This window comes from Patella vulgata, chromosome 7, assembly GCF_932274485.2.
Source record: "Patella vulgata chromosome 7, xgPatVulg1.2, whole genome shotgun sequence".
Classification (NCBI taxonomy): Eukaryota; Metazoa; Mollusca; class Gastropoda; family Patellidae; genus Patella; species Patella vulgata.
In genome coordinates this window covers 62,706,512-62,732,086 of record NC_065885.2, presented here as the reverse complement: position 1 = coordinate 62,732,086, position 25,575 = coordinate 62,706,512, and the positions used below count along the sequence as shown (strand labels likewise).

Genomic DNA, 25,575 nt, shown 5'->3' with positions numbered 1-25,575 from the left:
CTAAGCAATGTTAATAAGAAAGAAAATCCGCAAAACGCTCACATTTTATCAGGGAATTCTTGAACGAAACATGGAGGTCTCATGTGAAAATATACATAGACGGATCTCACTATCAAAACAAGAACAAAACTGCGCTAGGTGTCAACATCCCTGAATCCAACCGTATTTATTAGCCCAGTGGGACGTTAAACCCTATTTCATTTCATTTCCTCAGTAATGTCAGTATAAAAGGGTTACCAGATGGATGTTCCATCTATACAGTAGAATCAACGGCAATATATCCACAGCTTTTAACTGGCTTTTATCATCAACCAATCAAAGAGCTGTCATTGTGTCAGACTCTCTTAGCAACAATGAGTCAATAATACTTAATAAAACAACATGTAGACCAGAAATTGTTCAGAATATTTGGGCAAGTGTTGATTCCCTACGAAATAAAAATAAAATCCGTAGAATTTACATAAATACCATTCCATGTCGGCATAGTAGGATATGAGTTTGCAGACAATGAGTTATCAGACGAACTCAAGGCCTGCGAGACCGAAGACTTAAAATATAGCTTCCTGGAATTTAATAGTATTCTTAAAACTAAAAATAAATCAGAATGGGCAAACGAGTTGGCAAGAGCAAATATTTTCAGACTCAAATTAAATGTAAATTTAGATGTAAAGACGAGGATCAATCACCTGTCGCGCAAAATTTGTGGATTTGTACGGAGTTAAACCCTATTTCATTTTTTTCTATCTTTCATTTTTTTCTATCCGGATTGATGATACCAAACACCAATCAGCTGGACCTCCTGTTCTACATTGACACTGTATTTTAGTGGCTTTTTTATATACAATAACTTTTCATTAATTGACCTTCTTTTAGTTTAATTACTCCCTCATATTATAAATAACCTTAATTTAATCAACCTGTCAATCATATCATGTATTACATATTGGAAGTTAAATTTGTAATAAACAACAACTGTATCAGTATTGTGGTTGTTAACGACAAGATATTCCTTGTAAAAACGTAGCTCCGATTAAAAATACATTATTTTAATTTAAATGCAAACAATCTAAAACTTCTATAATATTAACTAGCTCAAAATGTTTATATAGAAGTATTTATCAATTTTCTTTGTGGCCATTGTCATACATTTTTCAAATGGCTTGACTACCATTTCTATAGACCAAACAAAATATATAATTCAGCACAAATAAAGTTGAACTTACACTTTTAGAGTGATGATTTTATCTGTACCACTTTCTGATGTTTTATTTGTTTCATCCTCCTTGCCCTGAAATAAAACACCCATATATATTCAACTTGGATATTAAGATTAACGTATAGATCTTTTTACAATATATATAATAGTATTGAGAGTACAAATATATCTAGAATAATACATGGACCTTATATTATATCTAGAATATTACATGGACCTGATGCATGACCTGTCTTTCATCCAACTGACAACTGGTATCATGTGTTTCAGAAAGAGTAAGTATGTCTGTCACGAATTGCAGCTATGGAGAATAAGGTCATACTGATAATTAGTTGATAAAACCTTCTAGTAACATGTCTCACTGATCATTAGTTGAGAAATCCTTTAATTATAATTTGTTGCAATCTATAAGTACAGTTATATATTGTCAAAAGATGGTTATATAATGTCGTCATCATTAATTATAGTTATATATTGTCGTCATCTTTTTGTCCATTGAATATTGGAATTTATGTTTTTAAACCACTTTACTATAGAACATATTTTAAGGCGCCATATTAAATATGGCTATCCATCAATATATAGTGTTTTGAATACTGAAACATATGCCCTTTAAGGAATTGTATACGTTAATATCTTACTGGTGTTAATGTTCTTTCTGTTGGCTGTGCAGCAGATATATCTGCATCTGCAAGAAAATAAAACAACAATTTGTCACCGTAAACAGTACTAAATATAGTTTGGCCTATTTGTCTAAATCAAGCTTTAATTAATTACCGTTTACAGAGAGAGCTTTGAAAAGAGATATTCTTCAAATAAAGTTATGCAAATAATTAAACTATGATCAATGTATTACAAGTTTGACAAAAGCCGAAATTTTAAACCACAGAGTAAAATTTTGTCCTTTTATTTGGATCCTGAAGTGACCCAATGTCTGTATCTCATGTATAAATAATGATGATGTCCAAAATGTAATTACTTCCTATGGTACAACATGCAGACTTAGGTGACGATACTACTTACCTATTAATAGCCCATCCACTACTTTATTTAATCCCATTTCTCTCAAGCACCCAACAAATTCCTTAAACACACCTTCTTCCTTTGTGCAAAGGACATCTATCAACCTCGATATACCTGTCTCTGAGTCGCCCACATCGCTAACCTGTTGAATTTTCTTCATTTCAAATTCTTGCACAGCACGCTTTTCAAGTAATCTTGCAGTGAGGTCTCTGCAGGATTTAGCAAGCTCGGAAATTAACAGTCGTCTGTTTCTTTGGAGTTTTAGTTTGTGATCAGCATCGTAACCTGAACATAATGAAAAGATAGGTTGTCAGAAAACAAAACATTCATCCACCAGCAACTGTTTCAAAAGGTACTATATGGGTTCTCATTGTTTGAATGGTTTGTGAATTTTTATTTTAAAATTTCTCCACAAATTTTCCTATATTTTGTCAAAGATATGATAACATTAATAAATTGTTCCAAAATACAATGCATTTATGAAAAACTTTTGCATAGTGCGTGAGCGGTATTATTCAGACTTGGTTAAAACTGCTACATGTATCTATCCACGGTAACATGCATAGTGTGTAGAACCTATCTCTAAGTATTGACTAACTGGCCTATGGGTTAGAATATCTATATATCAATTAGAAAGGGTTCATTGTGGTTACTATTCATGGAAATTCGTGAGAAATATACGTGTTGTCAGTAGTCGCTTAAACCCGTCAGTATTTGTACCGTGCGTCAGTATTCCTATAAATGGTCAGTAATAATCATAAGGTGAGTATTTAAGTCAATTGGTTAGTATTCCTTACTTGTGTCAGTATGTAAAAATAACGTGAGTAATTAAACAAACGTGAGTTAAGCCGACCATATCAAAAGCGTGACTAATTAAGAAACCGTCACTATTTGACCTCTGGGTCACTATCAGAGTGAAACCGCCAGTTATCTTTGATGTGCGTCAGTAACTGGATCCGACGCCAGTAGAGCGTGAAATCGTTAACTATATAAATTTTTGGTAAGTATTGTTAGCGAGTATCGTCGCTATATGCTGAATAAATTATTAATTAATTATTTACTAATATTCTCGAATCGGGAAATGTTTTTAAACAATAATGGATGACAGTCAACAATAGGAATATTTGTCGGCGATTTCTGCAGAATACGGCGCAATGTGTAGTGTTATTTAATTTACAATTTATATTTATTCTCGTTATATAACATGTTTTGGGACTTGCGGCACTTTGATATCTGTATGGATTAAATTTGGAATCACTGTATGGATTAAATTTGGTATGGATTAATTTTGGAATCATTGTATGGATTAAATTTGGAATCACAACTAATGGTTAAAAAAAAGATCAACACAAATCTGTTTTCACTAATTTTATTTAAACAGATAATATGATAGCAGATAACAGAAATAATGAATTTCATATACGTACATACAAGCTGAAATTCTGATCACTGAACAATCGTGTGAATATCTATATACATTATTATTGATATCTTCAGATTTGCAACATATTACAAACCGATTCCTTTTTTTTAAAAAAACATATAATTCAAACGTCAACCCGACCATTTCAAGAATAATTGTCCGTGTCAAGGCGACTGCAGTTCGATTGCTTTATTTAAAAAGATAACTGATATTAAACTATACAACTGACTGAGCTATTCAGGGTTCATATTGGAAATATTTTGGTGTCAAGGCAACTGGAGTTTAGTTGCTTTATTTAAAAAGATAACTAATATTAAACTATAAAATTGACTGAGCTATATCCGTTTGAGGTTGTTTGAGGAAAAGCAAGTTAAAGATATCGTTATGTTCTAAAAAAAATCACATAGCAACCACGCCATATAATTGTTAATTTTTGTTTAATATTTCTCTCGGTGTTATAATTTAGAACAAAAGAGAACATTCCATACATTAGTAATGTAGGTCTTGTATATTAAACTTTTATGGGAATAATTTTTTTTAATCTCACCACTTAATTAGCACCTTGGTGTTATATCAGGAGATTAAGAATGTTGATTGGGTAATCGAGTTTAGCTTCTTGATTATCAAAGAAGCTGTCACAGCTAAGCGTATATTCTGTGACTTTCGTAACAGGACTCAATTAAAATAAGGTTTTGAGTGTACGATAGGTCTACTTTTATTTTCAGGTACCGGAATGGTATCAGAATCCGAACCCCAGATAGGGTAATGAACGTAACCATGATATCACAATGGGCCGCGCCGGGTGTCTGGACCGAACATTTTAAAGTATTGTATGGGTTTTAAAACTCGTTTGTATTCGTTAAAATTGGGATTATCGGTAATTCATAAACTAGAGATTCACGGCTTCACAACGATGCCAAGTATTACTTAAGGATGCTGATCGGTCGGCACTCTGCATTATCTATTTTTGTAATATAGTTAGAATGGCCAGCTCTTTATCTAAATCTTAGTATTGAACATGCTTTACGTTTCAATATTCCAGACCCACTGGTTGATGGCTATCTTAAAATTTTGTGGTTTAGTTAACAGGAATAGAGATGAGAAGAACGAGACAGAACAGATACAGGTAGACGAGGAGAAAAAAAGCTTTTGACAGAGCGCGGCCATTGCTCCGATGATGGTAATCTTTACGAGGAAAAGATTGTCACAACAATGAAAACGCAAGAAATGAAATGAGGCTTAATGTCCTGGGCTTATGAAGACTGCCATATGCCATACAGTGTGGTGGTACTATGGCCTACTCTTATATTGAATTCCAACTGCCAATTGACCTTTTACGTGCACGCCAATGTATGCACAGGATCTTGGTTTTTTGTCGCACCCGAACGACAAGACAGCCGTCCTTGTCACGCCCTCCGTCCTTCACCACTGATAAGGGGAAACCACGCCGGAAAATCCAGATGAACTTTCGTGGCCTATGCAGGCATCGAACACGCGACCTCCTTCCTGTCTAGCGAGCCAGCGTCTTTATCTTTATCTTACCCACTTAGCCACCATGGCTCTCCGAAACATACAGGAGCGAATTTACGAACAAGTGTACGTAGAAGTAAAATGGTGATTTATTTTGTGGAAGAGTTGCAAAATTGATAACAGCTCACAGGAAACTAAAATTTTGTAATGTGGATTTGGTATCGTTTAACTATTATGCAAGAAAAGAAAATATGAATTCAAAGAACTATATCAACCTTCGTATTTTATCCGCGCCTCTCTTGCACGCGTACCAAAATGATAAATTGTGGAAACTCTCTCTCCCTCTCTGGATAGCCATAACGTGGATGGGTATGCTGTGGCGGTCTTCATTTAATTTTATGATTGGTTTTTTTGGATGGATGATGTTTTCAAAAGGTAATAAAATTAACTGCCAAACGACTCGCTGTCCAGTCAGGTAGCACATGTTTGTGCGTGGAACGTTTGGCAGCTCAATTTGTGATTTTTTGTATTTCAATCTTTAATACTTATTCTTTTAAAGTCAATAAAATAAAGTGCCAAACGAACGATTTGTTACCCCATCGGGTAGCGCATTCATGCGCAGAACGTTTGGCATTGAATATTATACCATATAATATGTTATTACTATTTTCATCGTTATAAATATTTTTTAAAAATTGTTATAAAAGCTAATTTCTCAAAGGTAAAAAGATATTCACATGACTATTCTGTGCTCATAATTTTAACCTACATGTTTGTTTCAGTAAAAGCAGTGAAAATATATTTACTTTGTTCTTTCTTAACCATTAGTTGTCATTCCAAATTGAATCCATACAGATATCAAAACATAATAATCAAGAGGCTAAACTCGATTACCCAATCAACAGTCTGAATCTCCTGATATAACACCAAGGTGCTAATTAAGTGGTGAGATTAACATTGAGATGTGGAGTAGCTCCGCCCCGTCTAGAAACTGGGCGATATGAAGGAATCCCCGTTGAGAGCCGTCTTTGTTTTTATTGTACAGATAAAGTCGAAAATGAAGAACATTGTCTTTTAGAATGCGAATTATATAGCGATTTTAGGAATGTTTTATTCACTTTTATACAGGATGTGTGTCCAAACTTTGCGTCTTTTAATAGCTCTGATAAAATGTCTTTTATTCTGTCCAGTGACGAAGTAGTTAAGTTGAGTGCCAAAACCTGCTGCGATATTTTAAAAAGACGGAGGCAAACTTTATACCCATGTTCGTGATTGGGTTCCTATTTTTAGCCTAGTGTAGATGTACATTTTAAAATTCACATTGTATGTGTGTTTTTCTGTTATTTTTATTTTACTATGCTTATTTATTTGTGTCTATATAATGTACATCTCGTCTCTCATAATTCTTAATGAATGGCAGTTTCTTTTTATTCTTAGTATATTATAATTTTTTGAATGTGATGTATTTATAACTGGTGAGACGTTAATAAACAACTACTACTTTATTCCCATAAAAGTTTAATATACAAGACCTACATTACTAATGTATAGACTATTCTCTTTCGTTCTAAATTATAACACCGAGAGAAATATTAAACAAAAATTAACTTGCTTTTCCTCAAACAACCTCAAACGGATATAGCTCAGTCAATTTTATAGTTTAATATTAGTTATCTTTTTTAAATAAAGCAACCGAACTCCAGTTGCCTTGACACCAAAATATTTCCAATATGAACCCTGAATAGCTCAGTCAACTGTATAGTTTAATATCAGTTATCTTTTTTAAATGAAGGAACCTAACTGCAGTCGCCTTGACACGGACAAATCTTGAAATGGTCGGGTTGACGTTTGAAATATATGGGGTTTTTTTTAGGTGTTTTTTTTTTATCAGGAATCGGTTTGTAATATGTTGCAAATCTGAACATACCAATAATAATGTATATAGATATTCACACGATTGTTCAGTGATCAGAATTTCAGCTAGTATGTACGTATATGAAATTCATTATTTCTGTTATCTGCTATCATATTATCTGTTTTAAATAAAATTAGTGAAAACAGATTTGTGGTGATCTTTTTTTTAACCATTAGTTGTGATTCCAAATTTAATCCATACAATGATTCCAAATTTAATCCATACAGTGATTCCAAATTTAGTTCATACAGATATCAAAGTGCCGCAAGTCCCAAAACATGTTATATAACGAGAATAAATATAAATTGTAAATTAAATAACACTACACATTGCGCCGTATTCTGCAGACTACGGCAGTAATCGAAATCGCCGACAAATATTCCTATTGTTGACTGTCATCCATTATTGTTTAAAAACATTTCCCGATTCGAGAATATTAGTAAAGTAAATAATTAATTAATAATTTATTCAGCATGTAGCAACGATACTCACTAACAATACATACTAAAAATTTATATAGTTAACGATTTCACGCTCTACTTGCGCCGGATCCAGTTACTGACGCACATCAAAGATAACTGGCGGTTTCACTCTGATAGTGACCCAGAGGTCAAATAGTGACGGTTTCGTAATTAGTCACGCTTTTGTCTATTTCTCCCGCACGCGCCTGACTAGTGATATGGTCGGCTTAACTCACGTTTGTTTAATTACTCACGTTATTTTTACATACTGACACAAGTAAGGAATACTAACCAATTGACTTAAATACTCACCTTATGATTATTACTGACCATTTATAGGAATACTGACGTACGGTACAAATACTGACGGGTTTAAGCGACTACTGACAACATGTATATTTCTCACGAATTTCCATGAATAGTAACCACAATGAACCATTTCTACTTCATATATAGATAGTCTAACACATAGGCCAGTTAGTCAATACTTAGAGATAGGTTCTACACACTATGCACCCAGCAGTGATCGCTTCCTGTACCATTGCATTATTTTATTAGTGTGTTCTTTTAAGATATCCTAGCACAAAATGGACGAAGGACACAGAGGATGATGTAAAGTTGGTTTACATCAACACTTAAACGAAACAAGAAGAACTGGGAATATAATTAAAGTTGACTTACTCTTTAATACATCAACACATCTAGGTTCACAACGTTCATCTACGTCTGACAAAGGTGTTCTACCATTACTGTCCGTACTGTTAACCGGGGAACCGGCTTCCACCAACTGTTTTATAATACCAGGCTTATTTATATCCAATCTTCCCACATTACAACTAACAGCTTCATGTATAGGTAATCTGTTGTCTTTGTCGATAGACTTGACACTGGCGCCAAGTTTGATAAGACAGGATATTGTAGCTGCCTTCCCCCTTTGGGTAGCCAAGTGTAATGGGGTGCGTCCATCTCTATTTTTGGAATTAACCTTGGCTCCTTTATCGACTAGAAATTGTATTATTTCGGTATTGTCGTAGATCGAATTACAGGCATGGTGAAGACAGCTCTCTACTGAATTGATATCTATAGCTTTGGCTAAGTGTTGTACTATCTCAATATTGTTTGATCCGACAGCAGTGAGAAAGAACTTATCAGTATCCATTCGGAATGCTGGTGCAGTGGATAATTTGCCATGTTTTTTATTACGTAGATAATCTATCTTCTCAATGGGGTCTATTGTTGAAGCAGCAGCCAGATCATAGAAATCTAATCCATCTTTTGTGCAGATGTCAAATAGTTTAATAACCCTTTTTTGGGAATGTTGTATAATTAATTGGAGGATTTCCACACAACCAAACATGCATAAATAGTGAAGGAAATGGCCCTTGTCATTGGAATCGTGGATCGTAAAATTAATTGTTAACTCGGTATTGAAAAGTAATTCGGACTTGACTTGTTTCATGAAAGCTGCTAAGAATTGGGTGTCGAGAAAAGCTTGGTGAACTAACACGTCATGGTTTTTTTTCTGCAATTCATGGACAAATCTTGAGCACAGGTGAGTGAAAAAACGAGGTTTAATCAGAACATGATATTTGGTTTCATGTACAAACGTAGTCACCATATCCATAAGCAGGTCCAAAGGACAGTGTTTTATGGCTACATCGATAAAACGGCTGGAGAGATGAAGCAGATAACTTCTTACCACCGGATCAGTTAAGGACATGCGTCCAGCATCCTCTTTTATAAAGCAACCAACAAGTGATTTACAGGAATCAATAACATCATGAATCTTTCCGGAACAGTCACCTATATCATTAAGTAGTGCTATCTGGTCCGTCATATCGCCAGCTCTAAGATCGTCTTCAATCAATGGCTGATTACTGAAGACAAGAAGTAGACTTAAATACTTCATTCTGTCTTCTTTCCAGAATATTTCAAACTCTGAATGTAAGAACTCAAATAGACTTGTTCGGAATCCTAGCGACGGTAAATGTCGTTTCCATGATGTACTGCAGATATGCGATAAGTAAGGGAATCCGACTTCCACTGAGCCAGCGCTAATCCTTTCGTACAGTTCGTGATCAATTTTATCTCCGAAATGATATCGTAAAATATCAATTTTTTCATCTTTGTTGAGCTGGAAATGGTTGTCATTCAGATGTATTCGCGTTTGGTGTGCAAAGATTTCATATGCCCGCAGAATATGATAACAATCCTGGCTGATATCATTTCTCATTGTATAAACAAGAGCTAGTTGTTTCTGCTTTATTTTCAGGTAAAGTAATTCGAAATGTTTTGGCCAATCTTGTATTTGTTGTTTCATTGTTCTTGTCCAGATACCAAACAAATCATCCACTATCAATAAGTATTTGTTTTTCTCTGAACACCAAAAGGTGTCCATATCATCAGGGCGTTTAATTATGAGAGGAATAAAGTCTTTGTTTTCTTCCAAGAAGTTGTTGGATACCATCCGCGACATTATGGTCTTGCCGTCGCCAACCGCTCCAATAATACCCAGTTTAAAATGTTTACTGAGTATCTGCTCCCCTTCTCGGCATGCACGTGTTTTGACAAAATTTCCTGAAGCCGTCACATGAAGATGGGTTTCTGCTTCAGCTAAAATTGAAAATAAATTAATATAATATTGAAATGTACCAGCTAATTATTAAATATACTATGACATAAATGCAGTGCCTACTAAGTACTTTCGGTAAGTTGATTATTAGCGAAATAAAACGTGATATCAAGTGTTCTATAAAGAGTTTACATACACTGCCTCATACATAACTTATTACACTACTTATAACTTATTTGAACTATGTCTATCACATAATATATAAATACTGATTAATATTTCCTTATAATGTATCTAGGAATAAATGTATTGGTTGATCATCATCATAATAAACTAACCTTGTAGATTATCCTGTCGACTTCCAGGTTGTGGGATAACCCTTCGGAGGTCATATATTATTTCCTCTAATGGCGCTGATGATTCTAAAAAATAAAGTCACAACTTTGTTTCACAATAAACAACGAAAAGATCAAACGAATGCCAACACAAACTGTCTTCAATACTGGTTTAACAATAGATAAGATAAGATAAGATAAGATGTTTATTGCATCAAAACGTCCATGAAGGCCAGCATGCATACATATACACTTAGACATAGTCATATACATTCAATAATAATACATATTACATAGACAACTCAATACATTCATACAAACAGTATTACATGTACAACTGTACATGTATATCAAATAGTAAGTGTAGGAGGACCGCACTACACGCAAAACAAAAATCTACAAAACAAACCTGCAAACAAGACAGAAAAGAGACAATGCACCAAATAAACAGATATCAAATCAAGTGAATGGAAGGGGTTTCAGTTACTTGTAGTTGCCACCAAATTTGATTTAGCTCTCTTATCAAAAGCCAAAAACACATATAAAGCCACTGCCTTGGCAATCAATTTTGGTGGTGTAAAGAGATTAATAAAATTGTAGGAAATCTTAGGATTTGCCGAGAAGGCTGGGTATAAATGGGCTTGGTGTATTTCTTCATATTTGCTACAGTATAGCAAAAAATGTTGCTCGTTTTCGATCAAGTTTAAATTGCAAAATTTGCATAGACGCTGATCAACAGGAATTTTTTTGTATTGGCCCCTCTCTATTTCTAAGTGATGTGTACTGAGTCTAAGTGTGGTCATAGCTTTCTTATGGTCTCTATTTTTAACCGAATATAAATAGTCTGGAGAGTTGGTAACAGTAGGTTTTGAGATGAAATATGTATGTAATTTGCTATTAATGAGAGAGAGAGAGAGAGAGAGAGAGAGAGAGAGAGTATGCAATAGTATACAAACACTTACCTTTGTATTTTGACTGGATATATTCAGCCAGTTTACCTAATTTTATATTGTTATGGTTTAAACATTCAATTAAAGTTGAAACCCATTTCAATCCTGTATCTTCTCCTCCTTTCTGGGACAATATGTCCCATAGATGACCTGCTGCAGCCGTTCTACCCCTAAGATTCATCCTTGTTCGAACCATCTCCTGTAGATACGAAATTCATTTAAAACGACTACTTAATATTCATCTTGTGGCTTCATATAATAACATTACAATCAGAACAGACAGACAGACGCTGGGGCGTTTTTCCAAATATGTGTTTTGGTTTGCCTGATCACCTTGGATACGAGCACTGCTCTTTATTTAAAGCACATGCATCAACAGATTTAATAACTTACATACTGGTACAGAATATAGTCACCCATCTTCTAAACGGTATCAGAGACTCGAATTAGTAAAAAGACCAAACTATCAGGTATTCCACATAAATGATTTTAAAACATTAAAACTACAACTTACCATTTCTGTTTCTGTGAGGATTTCCTTTGAATACAGTAAATCCATTAAAGGCAGTGGCTCAATAGAATCAATAAATCTCTTTGTAATATCATTAGTGGTGGTTTTATCATCCTGATGATCAACTGTTGCTTGGTGAGTATCAACTTCTAAATAAAGGAACAGAATGCAGGTTTCACATCTCATCAACAAAATATTTCAGTTGAAAAGATTGGAAAGTAATAAGAAACGGACATAAATAAAATAACTTTATCGAGTGAAAGACGACAATTGTCCTACATATTGATACCGGCCATTTCTATTTTTATTAATATTCAGTATTCTTTACACATGGATTAAATATTCAAATTATATTTTAATAACAACACAAGTTTTATGTTAAAATATATACTTGATATTTACCTGTTGTGGACCGGTCTGTGTTTTGATTCTGTAATACAGAATACAAGGTAGTTTAATCAAATAATTGCACTATGATTAAGAATAAGTTGCCACCACAGCATATTCTATATCTATTAGTAAGTGCAGGGGGACTGCACCACACAAAATTTACACAAAAACAAATACACGGACAGGACATCATACTCAGGAAAACACAAACATACAGACAATTTAAAAAAAGTGAATGGATCCAGTATGTAGTCAGTTATATACTTACAAGAAATGTCAAACTTGGTATGTTGAAGAAATGGAAGTTTTGAAATTTCTTTTAAAATGCGTAATTGTGTAGCGCCTTTGGCAGTGCATTTAAAGTAAAAAGATTTTATTCGGGAGAGAAATAGTTCTTTATTGTTACATATTGTCAAAAATCGTAATGTCTGTGAATAGAAAACACTATATAGCGTGGTATCTGGTATGTTACTATAGATTGACGGGTATTTTACTACACCATATTCTATATCACATGATACTATACCACATCACATTCTATATCACATCAAATTCTATATCACATCATACTCTATATCACACCATATTCTATATCACATCAAATTCTATATCACAACATACTCTATATCACACCATATTCTATATCACATCAAATTCTATATCACAACATACTCTATATCACAACATACTCTATATCACAACATCTGGCACCCTTGGGGAAATTAAACAATTCAAGATGGCCACCATGAGGCATTTTCTGGTTATTTAGTAAGGTAAAATATGTGACAGATTCTCTCAGACCTTGGTCTGAAGATGAGTTTTACAAGAATGTGATCCGCTGAATTCATTGAGCTTGGCCATTTGTCCCAAATGTGATGGCTAATTCCACTAGGGGACCAAATTTAAGATCTTGACTTATTTTGGCTGAAAACTTGCAATATATTGAAATATAGGTTTTGGTGTATTATATATCTTCAATATGTGTAGTTTTAGATATATAATACATCAAAAACCTAGATTTCAATATATTACACACCTTTTTAGGGAACTTTATAAGTTTCCTGCCAAATTAGCCACCATTTTGAATTTGGCCCCCTAGCGGAATTAGTCGTCACTTTAAATAGGAATACCAAGCTTCTTGGATTCAGCGGGGTGAATTCTTATAGAAACCATCTTGAAAGTCCAAGAGAATCTGGCACGTATTTTACCCCATTTAAAAAACAGAATATACATCATGGCGGCCATCTTGAATATTTCAATTTCCCCAAGCGTACCATGGTGGCATCATCAGGATTCTGAATCTACACATAAGGATGATATATAAGCTATCAAAATAAATTAGGTGGACTATATTTCCTGGTTTGTCGACCTGCTGCTGGACTATATTTTAACGATTTGGATATCCACCAGTGATGGGATTTTGCCCGTATATTCCGGACATGTCCAACGCTACTTTCTGAACTTCCAAAATTGTCCGACCGGGAATATGCGGAATCGGACATCAAGATATGGTGAATAATATTCAAAATTCCAAAATTAATATATTGTACTGGGTGTATAACTACCACTCAACCCGATTATCGTTAATAATAGGCTGGATTGATTAGGTAATTAAGTGATTAACGTATTTATCGTGTTATACTGTCTATACACCCACCTTGATTAACTATTTAATCTGCCATGATTGACTGGCTTAATCTTTTATCGGAAAATTCATCAATCTAATCTTAAACAGATGTCATTGCTTCTCCTTTGTCGGGCTATTCATCAATCCAATAAGAGCGATTAGAATTTTAATCACAGCATGTATAAACTAGTCTTAGGGGTCACATATCATTAGAGTACATGTATATAACACCCCAAATCAATGGATAGTCAATTTGGCTACGATATCTTTTACGTTTTTTAAGGCTCCATATAGAAATTCTCATCAACAGTGGCACTTTCCAGCGATCTCCATTGCCGAACGAAAATCGCTTACAAGCCAGTGCTTACGATGAAGCTATGTGCTTTGAGTCACGTACGCCATACGCTGAAGGAAACTTAATTAAGTAGTTACGGATCGGCAAACTTTCCTTCTATCGTATTACGAAAACACGTAATTTTATAGGAATATTACTGACAAAAATTTGAACACCACACGGGAATTAAATATGAAAAATAGCGAGGTGTTCCTATTTTAATTACGCGCGGATTTGAATATTTTGTTGACGTAAAGAAAACGATTCTTATTCCGGAAGTTCTGCATTCATTTGCTGCCGTATAAACAAAGACACGTAATGCATACTATTGTGAATTTGATGCCGAAGCAGGAGTTTGTAGGAATGTTACTGAGTTAAATTTAATTACCGTACTGGAATTAAATATGAAAAATAGCAAGGTTCACCTATTTTTATTACGTACGACATTTGAATATTTTGTTGACAAGTGATTGACACGTTCGATTGCCGAACGAAAATCGCTTACGGGACAGTGCTTACTATAAAGCTATGTGCTATGAGTCACGTACGCCATACGCTGAAGGAATGTTACTGACATATATTTGATTACATTACAGGAATTAAATATGAAAAATAGCGAGGTTCACCTATTGTTATTACGTACAGCATTTAAATATTTTGTTGACACGTGATTTTTAATTGTGGTATGAATCCGTATGTTTATATATCGATAAGAGTTATGCCCCTTTATTTTCGGTAAAATGTCCAACAAAAATTTCTTTGAAATCCCATCACTGATATCCACATATGTATACATTTGACTATACCGTAAATTCACGTCAAAATGCTAATTGTTCTTTCAAATCCAGATCCAAATTACCAAATCTAATACAACCGACCTATATACTTACATCAAGTTGATTTGTAGATAATTCTTCTGGAAGTGGAGACGTGCATGGACACGTGATCTCACGCCCACATGTCTTACATCTGGATAATTCTTCTGGAGGTGGAGACGTGCATGGACACGTGATGTCACACCCACATGTCTGACATCTGGATAATTCTTCTGGAGGTGGAGACGTGCATGGACATGTGATCTCACACCCACATGACTTACATCTGGATAATTCTTCTGGAGGTGGAGATGTGCATGGGCACGTGAAGTCACATCCACATGTCTGACATCTAGAAACCTTTTCATCAGCATCTAAACCAAATCAAACAAATCATATAGATGGTGGATTATAATACATAGTACATACTCTGATATGTATAATAATAACATCCACAAACATATCACACACTTTGTAAATAGTGCATTATAAATGGTTAGGAAATAAACACTTTCTGTTTCAAATATAGGGACATGTTATCATGCAATATAGCCTCCCCTAGCCCGCATCTCCTCTCATACTCATTGACTGACAGGGATGATGGATCTGAACCCTGGTCCAAATTGTCACGATTCGGCACTGGTGGGTACCTCTGACGGTCTTTACACCCAAGAATGTCCCAGGTGGAGCTTAATTACATTAAGGCCAGAGCTTCAACGACTAGCTTTTGTGGAACAATGATCGATGATTGTCAAGTCAAAGCTGGACACTACAGCCTTGTCCAGGACCCCTCTTTGGTGCAGTTGACCACTGAGATTACCTAGAGCTGTTACCAACTGTTACAGCCACATAGAAGGCAATCCCATATCATAATAGAGACGCCGATTTGAGCCGATTACGAACAGTTCTGTAGGATGTGTGCGGTGAGATGACCATTCCACTTTTCAACCGTCAACGCCGTGTTTTACGCAAAAACGTGACATCGCATCTTCTCTTGAAGGCGTACTGCGAGGTCCACCAGAACGTTGGTGGTTCTATCTGTCTTTAGTCGGTTGATGTTTTAACAATAATCGACTAATTGTCGAGGAATAGTGGCCTAATTTTCGTACAATCTGTCTACAGACAGAGAACACTGTGATTTTAAAACTGTCTTTAATGCAAAAACATATTTGTGGTAAACAGCTAACTAGTGTATTTAAAGTAGCTAACTCAATATTATCCAAAATCTTCGACATTGAAAACACGAATTATTTGTCAATTTAAATCAACATTGATGTTGTGATCTTACCGGGAAAAGACGGGCTTCTGGTATCCAATATTTAAGACAAAATAAGCATTTTACCATTGGTACACGAATCGTGTACCATAATGTGTTTCAGGCCCATTCTAACAAGGGACTCGAAGAACGAGGCTAGACATTCAACAAGTCATGTCAAACGGTGACGGCATATTAATATCGGGAAAGTATGCGCAATAAATACTATGTAGACTAGAATAACCAGACGCTAGAAATTTTCATTCGCCGAACCAAACTGATTTGAAATGAGAGTAAAAATGGAAACGATTGAATGTAAATCAGTATATATAAATTCCTATTACATTATTATATGCGTTACGACCCATTTGTGTCAATTTCTTGGTCTAAAATATTAGCGATTTAGCTCCTTTAAGGCTACGTTTCGAAGAGTATTCTCTCAACGTTATCAAGCTAATGGCAGTAATGCAATGACTGATTTCTCTAAAACGATCTTCGTGTTACAAACTACAATTGGTAATTTTCACTGGTATATATGTAGGACAGAAAAAATCAAAATTTTGATTTCACTTTCGCATATTCATTTACGTAATCATTTTCGTTTGAGCGCATACACATTCAGGTGTACTTTTTTCTCTGTACATACACGGTTGACTGAAAATCTGATCAAAGGGATTTTGTATTAGGATATTATAAACATTTAACGTATAATACACACCGCCTTGTCATAGATTCACCCATTCATATTGAGCAGTACGCTGTGACTCAATTCACCCCATGTGACTAATTGTTTACATCAAGAGGTTTGTTTGGCGGCTTGCGAGTGACAGATATTTTGTTTGCTTGACGAAAATTGTTGGTCTTCCGATTTTCACGAAAAGAAATAGCGATCGGCATTTTGTCATAACATAATTGTCTTGACTTCTGATAAAAACAACATAATTATTATACGCCCACGTTAAACAGGGGCGCTGTTATGTGTATTAGTCATGAATATACAGAATAGCTTTGTTAGCAACAGTCCTAAAGTTTACATTATTATTCTTAAATTGTCCTGGTTAGCACGTGTGTGCTGTATCATAAAGTCTGCCATTGAGTCTGTCATTGAGTCAAATGGCGTGGTTTCGAATCCCCGGTTGTACGTGACAAGGAGTGGGGTCGCCTGTCCAACTTCGTGGGTTTTCTCCGGGTCCTCCAGTTTCCTCCCACTGCTAAAGACCCCTACGCGCAAGCGAATTATGGAAATAAAATTGAACCATGTTAGTCCTGAAATGACCTAGTTTGTGTCGAGTGGACGTTAAACCCCATTTCTCTCTCTCTCTCTCTTAAATCGTCCATGCAAAAACATATAGTGAGTTGAAGAAATAGTAAGTTTACTAAGTAATATTATTCTTATATGGAATCTACCTACCTTTATCACTCCTTTTCTGTCTAGAAGCATCCTGGAATAAAAGGGTAATTGGAAATTTAAGGCCTGATGTGCTATTTGCATTTGTCGGTAAAATATCAAATTTCTCACGACTTAATCCCCGCTAATATACACTCAGATTGATTATTTAACATTTAATTAAGAAACCAAGATCAAAATACCAACGCTAGATAATGTCCCGGTTTGGATTCTATCATATTTAAAGATAGGTTGCCATGCAACGAAACATACGCCCACAGCAGCTAAATCATCCGGGCAGTCAACAAGTGTTGTCCCATATTTTTTTACTTTTTTTGGTAATGAAACATTTATAATACACTAAAATCTGATTAAGAGTAACAACTCATGAAGTAATTATCAATCTGAAGTCAATCAGATGATAACTTTAGCTTCTAGAATGTCACAAGTTTTTTCAAAGTGATCAAGGGCCATAAGTTTGGCAGTAATTATCGGAAATCAGTGAAAATCAATAGGATTCTTTGTCTCATGACCTCAAACACTGTGTATAAATTTAAAGTCAATCGGATATTAACTTTAACCTCAAGAGCATCCACAATATTTTTTGAAGTGATCAAGGGCAGTAATTATCGGAAATTGCTGAAAATCAATACGCTTCTTCGTCGCATGACCTCAAACACTGTGTATAAATTTAAAGTCAATCGGATATTAACTTTAACCTCAAGAGCATCCACAAGATTTTTTGAAGTGATCAAGGGCAGTAATTATCGGAAATTGCTGAAAATCAATACGCTTCTTCGTCTTATGACCGTAAACACTGCGTATAAATTTAAAGTCAATCGGATATCAACTTTGGCCTCTAGAGCGTCCACAAGATTTTTGAAGTGTTCAAGGGCCATAACTCTGGATGTAATTATTGAAAATTGCTGAAAATGAATAGACGTCTTCGTCTCATGACCTTAAACACTGTGTATAAATTTAAAGTCAATCGGATATTAACTTTGACCTCTAGAGTGTCCGCAAGATTTTTCAAAGTGATCAAGGGCCATAACTCTGGCAGTAATTATAGGAAATCGCTGAAAATCAATAGGCTTCTTCGTCTCATGACCTTAAACACTGTGCATAAATTTAAAGTCAAACGGATGTATTAAAATGAATGTATTAAAAATCTATTTAAGTCAATTGTCTTCAATGACTTACAGTTATAATAATCTTTTAGAGGCATTTAGTAACTGGATAGAGCAATACACAAAAACACCTACTTATGGAAAAAACAGCTACTTATTTATTTGGGCCACGTTTCGAAGAGTATTCTCTCAACGTTATCAAGCTAATACAGTAATGTAAGAATTATGAGATCAATATATACAGAAAAACTATAACAACAATTCATGAAACCATACAGGACAACAACAAGATCAAAGGGGTTTATTCTACAAAAAACTAATTAAGTGTTAAGTGAAGCCATTGAGTATAGTTTAAGCAATTAAGTAGCTATGATGATAGATACAATACTACCGACAGTATAGTACCTACAATACAATTATGATATACCATATTGCATTACTGTATTAGCTTGATAACGTTGGGAGAATACTCTTCGAAACGTCGCCCAAATAAATAAGTAGCTGTTTTTTCCATAAGTATGTGTTTTTGTGACTTACAGTTAGTTTAATGTTTAACGACTGTTTGCTGCGGCTATTCTAATACATTCAATATCCAAGCCATATGACGGTTTAAATGTTGGTCAAGGGCGTGCCATGTGAATAAATGTCTAAATACTAATTAATATTACATTTACAGCTAGAAAAATAGATGTAAGCAGATTGAGCTCTTGTATAATGCACATGTAATTAATAAGGGCAGATTGAGTTCTTGTATAATACAACCTTAATTAATTAACCGCTTATTACATGGAGACATTGTCGATGTCGTTGGTCGTGTTGGTATGCACCGGTTACCGTTAATTTCTAATACATATTTCAACTCAATCGGTTAAGAATTAAAGGGCCAATCTCGATGATATTTTGGAGAATAAAACTGCTTAATTTTGTGTTAAAAGCCCTTAAAATCCTCTACCTGAGGGCCGGGCAGTTAATTCAATATTACATGATACGTTTTCAAACCCATCAGTCGTCATCTGGAAATGGAGACTCAATATTTTGGGCTGAAATTTTGAGACAAGGTTAATACATCATTCCTCTATATTTTGGCTATTAAATTTCATACGTAAACAGACTTTTATTTTTGAGGCTGTTAAAATCGGGATAGTCCCTTTAAGTGAGATGTCTTGAAATTGATTTTCCATAGCTATTGTAATTGCACCCAAGATGGCCTGACAAGGACAGCTGTCTTGTCGTTCGGATGGGACGAAAAACCGACGTCCCGTGTACACATTGGAATGCACGTAAAAGATCCCTTGGCAGTTGGAATTCGATATAAGAGTAGGCCGTATGCCCGTCTTCATTAGCCCAGGTTAGGAGCAGAACAGTAGGACGTTAAACCTCATTTCATTTCTGACCCATATACGTTGTACGAGAAACAGTACAATCCAAATACTACTACTATTGCTTAACATATAAATGTATAATTCTCACCTTCAAATTAACCGGTCCCCTGGTTCTATAGGCATGACGATTTTCATCTGTTTTTGCTTGAAAAAATTGCGTAGTTCTTGCAACTGTTGATTCAACTATATCGTAAGAATATAAAAATATTTTAATAACATTATAACCACCAGGGATGTCTGGAATTTATACAGTTTACCGTGTTGTCTAAATATACAGGTTTGTAGACCAAATCAGTCAACCTGTTTAGATTATATTCATTGAAATTTTATTTCATTATTCCAGCTTAATTCTAGTTTTAACAATTTCGATTTAACTGAATGATATTGTATTTTAATTGATTCATTACGTTAGATACTAAATGTTCCTTCTAAACCAGAAGTTCTCGAATTCCTTGGGATTTTCCGGGATGGTTTTCCCTTCTCAGTGGTGCAGGATGGATGACCTTGCGATGTCTCCTCGTTCGGGTAGGATCCGCATACATATTGCTGTGCACATAAACGAAATCTTGGCTGTTAGAATTCGAAATACTGTCCTTCGAAATTTCCCCCAAAACACACTGTATTGCGTATACCCTTCTTCATTATCCCAGTTGGTACAGAGGACGTCAAACCCCATTTCATTCCTTCTCAAATCAACAATATATATTTAAACTTACATTGGGTTTCTGTATCTTCTTTCTGTTCTGGACTATAAATAGAAAATGTTACATATTAAGTATTTATTAACGTTTGTATTTTGTACTTTAATTGCACCCGGTTAAGGCTTACTAATTGATATAAACAAATTAAAAGATTACCATACGTTAATCGACAATGGTTTTGGGATCATTTACTCGAAAATATCCGACTAGGAAGAGATCGTGATGTTAAAGGAGCTAAACCTCTGTCTCATATTGTCGAAAATTTTATTTTTTACAAAAAACTGTGTAGAATGGACAAATCCGAATTAAATGATGGTCGCTCAGTTTGGAGTGTTCACGTATTACACCCATCATAATTGATTGCAAACCACTACAAATACACTTATCTTGCATTCACATGTGCGTTAAGACCCATTTGTGTATAGTTGAATGTCCTAAAGAATAGAGCCATACACCCTTTAAACATAAAACCTACCTGGACGCCATCTTTATATTTGATAAGTTTTAATTGGAAACTTTCTGAATTACACTGGTAGAAATTTGATTTCCAAGTTGAAACCTGAAACTATTGAATAATCTCACATTAACATTGATAATTACCAGTTCCTCTCCAGTCATAGGAACAAAGTTATTTTTATTTACTTTTTCTGTATATTTTGAACAATTCTATGAGTATTCCAAAACGGATTCTGCTTATCCTGCTTCGATAATATCCTGATTTATTTCATACAGAATTAACCCCATAAAATCACAAATGTAGATAGACTATTTTGTAACATAATATGCAATTTTGACTCGCACATGTAAACCATCCGGATAGAGTCGTTATCTAAAAACGACTTAAAACTATACATAAATACAGAAGGCCCCCTACCGGTATATGATCGCAAGGGGCCTATTCTGTAATAGCGTAGCATTCTTATTTCTGTTTTATAATCGCTCAATTTCACAGTTCCAATAGGATTTATACAACAAGCATAACAGAAATAAGATCATTATATGCACATTCCGGGGAATCAGTGGATGATGTAAGAGAACAGGTAGAAACAGGACTTATTGCTACTTCTGGAAAATGCTTTATAGAAACTAGACATATATTAACTTATGCTTCTTTTTCAATTTATTGGGGTTGTGGGGTAGGGCTATATTTTTCCGGAATATGTATGAAAAGTAACACCCATCATATAATCTTTATGTTTATATCTACTGGCACTGTTGCAAGTTTAGTCTTCATAGTTACTAATTTGTGTTAGTCGTTTGTCTAAAATTGAAAGTGGCCATAGTATAAAAAACGTCGACAAGGTGTTTGTACCCCGGATTATGTCTATTTACAAAATGTGGAAACACAAATACCGATTACTTCACAGTCGTATTCTGTGCTTCGGTGATGGATAGCTACAACCCGTCAGTTTATAATCATTTCGATTGGCTCAGTTTTAAAGTCTTTTCCAATATTCTTCGGTTCAAACCACCCACAGCCGTGATGTTAATTTCTTGATCGTCGCAATGAAGTAATGAATGATACGTTATACAACGTTACCATCTTTAACCCATCATCATCATGATGAAAACGATTGTTTATATTTTTGCATTTTACAAAATAGATGTTTCTGTTAGAAGGATATCATCCATTAGACTAAAACAATAATGTCAAAAACACAAAAACATAAAAAAAAAAGGCTATTGTAATTTTTTGAAAATAGAAATGATCGAAATTTTGAATCTTGTTTTAGCACAGCCAAGAACCCTCTGCGCAAGCGCAAGATTAAATAAACGGTAAGGATTGCAGCTTAAGAGGAACGAAACATCGTCAGACCAGAGACCGTTTCTTAAGTAACACCAAAGTTGAGGACGCCCTTGGATTTAGATGAAAGTTGATACACGTTAAGAATAGCTTGAATGAGTTCCATTTTGGTGCCCATCAGACAGTCCGTGCCCAAGCTTTGTCGCCTGTTTTTTTACGCAAAGTTTTAAATTATATGTACAAAGTTTGTCCAATTCAGATGTTAATGATCAAAAAATTAGATTGATGTTTGTGGGCTTCAGACCTTCCGTTCTAGAGCTATGGCAACTGCTTATTACGCAAAATGTGAAATATGTACGAAGTTTGTAGACCCTCCTATGGTGGCTGATTGGTATCATGTCGTGATGTCGCCCTTCATAAGGCGACAACCCGACATCACGTCATTTTAACCCGACACCACGACAACCCGACATCACATTTGTAACCCGACACCACGACAACCCAACATCACAACATTTGTAACCCGACACTACGACATTTTAACCCGACACCACGACATTTTAACATCGCGTAAAAATGTTGTATTGTCGGGTTAAAATTTTGTAGTGTCAGGTTGTCGTGATCCTGGTGTTGGTCAAGAAAGTTTCCCGGGATTTTGTAGCGTGGTTTCTCCCTGTCAGTAGTGCAGGACAAAAGGTCTAGCAAAGTACAATGTCTAGTTGTGTAGATTGAACAAAAAACACTATCCTGTGTACACATTGGCGTGCACATAAAAGAATCCTTCACAGTTGAATTTCGATAAGAAATGCCACAGTCCATTGAAAATTTCCGTCATAGCACTTCGCATAGGGTATGCCTATCTTCAATAGCCCGATTGGTGCAGAAAAGTAGGAAAATTGAATGAAATGCAAGCCAAAATGCAAGTCAAAAATAAGAAATTAGGAAAAAATGAGGGGCGCTATTATCGCTGTGTGTTATTTCTTAATTTCCTATTTTCGAGTTGATTTTGGCTTGTATAGCGTGTTGTCGCCTCACATTTTGTCGTAACTTCTACTTTTCGACTTTTCGCGTTCTGAAGTAGGAATTATGAATGGTAGTTATAGGCTTCCATAAGAATCTCAATAGATCTGTCTTTGAATGTTTTCAGTCCCTTTCACACTTGTTTAAGTTGTTTAGTATGTATTACATTAACGACCCGATGCGGTATTTGCATTTGTCGCTAACACATCTATGGTGGCCTAATATCGCTATCATTCATTATTTTATCAAAAAAGTTAATAAAATAAAAAAGAATTATGTTAAAATTGAAAATGAAATTAAATTAAAATCAGAATTAAATTAAAATAAAAATTAATCTGACAATAAAACTAAATTATAATTACAAGCAAAAGTTAAATCAAATTGAAAAGTAAAATCAAATTGAAAAGTAAAATCAAATTGAAAAGTAAAATCAAATTGAAAAGTAAAATCAAACCAAACTCAAAATTAAATCAAAATTAAAATGAATTTCATATCAAAAATTGAATTAAATGAAAGTTAAAATTCAAATCAAATGGAAAGTAAAATGAAAATTCTTCGTAGCCTATCGCTATCAGGGTACCCCATAATGCTTTGCGACTTTGCAGAATTGACCTGGTTGAACTATGACCCGTTTTGACACACGGAATACGACGTTGTTGGTATTTGTCTGATATCCATGCAAATCGTTTCTAATCAATTAGATTTTATTAAATTAATGAATGGAATCTTTGTTGTAAAGAGAACCCATATTATTTAATGTTCCACAGTAGGCTACAAGTAGGCATTACCATTCGGTTCAAACTTCGAATGTACTTTGTATTTTTAAAGGGAGCCACACGGTGGCTCAGTGACGAATGTACTTTGATTCGTTAACCTGGAGGTTCCCTACTGCAGAGCCTCGTTTAACATGGTGACTAGGCGGCACCTCCGCCGCACACTGGCCAAACTGTGCCGCCTACTGAGCCCAAAAGTTGAAGACTGGGCGGCAACATACATACGATTTGAAAATCGCTGACAAGGTTTTTCCCATGTCCCAAGCATGCCTGAGGCTGATAATCTGTCATGTCCCTGGCTGGCTGGCCGAACTAGTCAGCAGCCGGCGCAGCAAGGTTCCCGTGGTCTCACTTTGGAACGAGTGTCCTGTCAGCCGCAGAGGTGTCTTGATCTCGATTTTACAGGGTATTAATCAATCCATGAACAAGATGCCAAAACTAATAGTGTATCAAATCTCCGAAACTATTTTTTAAGTGCCCAGAAATCTAGTCTAAGGGAGTCAATTTTCAAAAATTTTCTGGGGAGGGCCCCCCTGGACTAGGGAAGCCTATAACCACCATTCATAATTTCTACTTTTCGCCTCTTCAGAACGCGAAAGTCAAAAAGTCGAAAAGTAGAAGTTACGACAAAATATGAGGCGACAACACGCTATACAAGTCAAAATCAACTCGAAAATAGGAAATTAAGAAATAACACACAGCGATAATAGCTTCCCTCGTTTTTTCCTAATTTCTTATTTTCGACTTGCATTTTGGCATGTATACCATCTTGTCGACTTTTCGACTTAGTCATATTTTTGTATTTATTGATGTCAGTAAGAAGGTGCCAACACGCTATACAAGCCAAAATGCAACTCGAAAAGTAGAAATTAGGAAATAAACACACACGCTATTAGCGACCTATCATTTTGGCTTGCTGTCGTACTGGCGACTTTTCGCCTCGGAAGTGGCTGTAGTCACAATTTGCCAGGTCGCATTTAAAAACATGCAATTTGCGTTAACAAAATAGTCTGTATGATAAAGTCTAGTATTGAAGGATAATAATTGTGACCTCCAGAGGGACCACAAGTTAAATCAGCGGTTGTCAGGCAGGATACGCCAACATTTTCGAGAGATGAATAGAGAACAAGCTAAAAAGAAAGTG

The 25,575-nt window shown here is 35.1% G+C and overlaps 1 protein-coding gene across 2 annotated transcripts; it reads right to left on the bottom strand.

The window, feature by feature from the left end:
* Nucleotides 1–1,152: 1,152 nt before the first annotated feature.
* Nucleotides 1,153–17,730, bottom strand: LOC126827511 (uncharacterized). 2 transcript variants are annotated; one of them, XM_056102226.1, is made up of 10 exons: nucleotides 17,709–17,730; nucleotides 15,118–15,416; nucleotides 12,279–12,306; nucleotides 11,880–12,025; nucleotides 11,378–11,564; nucleotides 10,419–10,502; nucleotides 8,190–10,121; nucleotides 2,240–2,524; nucleotides 1,858–1,904; nucleotides 1,153–1,288 (listed from the first exon to the last, which is right to left on the bottom strand). In XM_056102226.1, the coding sequence occupies exons 4-10, from the start codon at nucleotides 11,922–11,924 to the stop codon at nucleotides 1,220–1,222; spliced, it is 2,649 nt and encodes an 882-aa protein (XP_055958201.1). In that variant the 5' UTR covers nucleotides 11,925–12,025; nucleotides 12,279–12,306; nucleotides 15,118–15,416; nucleotides 17,709–17,730; the 3' UTR covers nucleotides 1,153–1,219. The 2 variants fall into 2 exon arrangements, with proteins under 2 accessions (XP_055958201.1, XP_055958202.1); XM_056102227.1 differs by lacking the exon at nucleotides 2,240–2,524.
* Nucleotides 17,731–25,575: the final 7,845 nt, after the last annotated feature.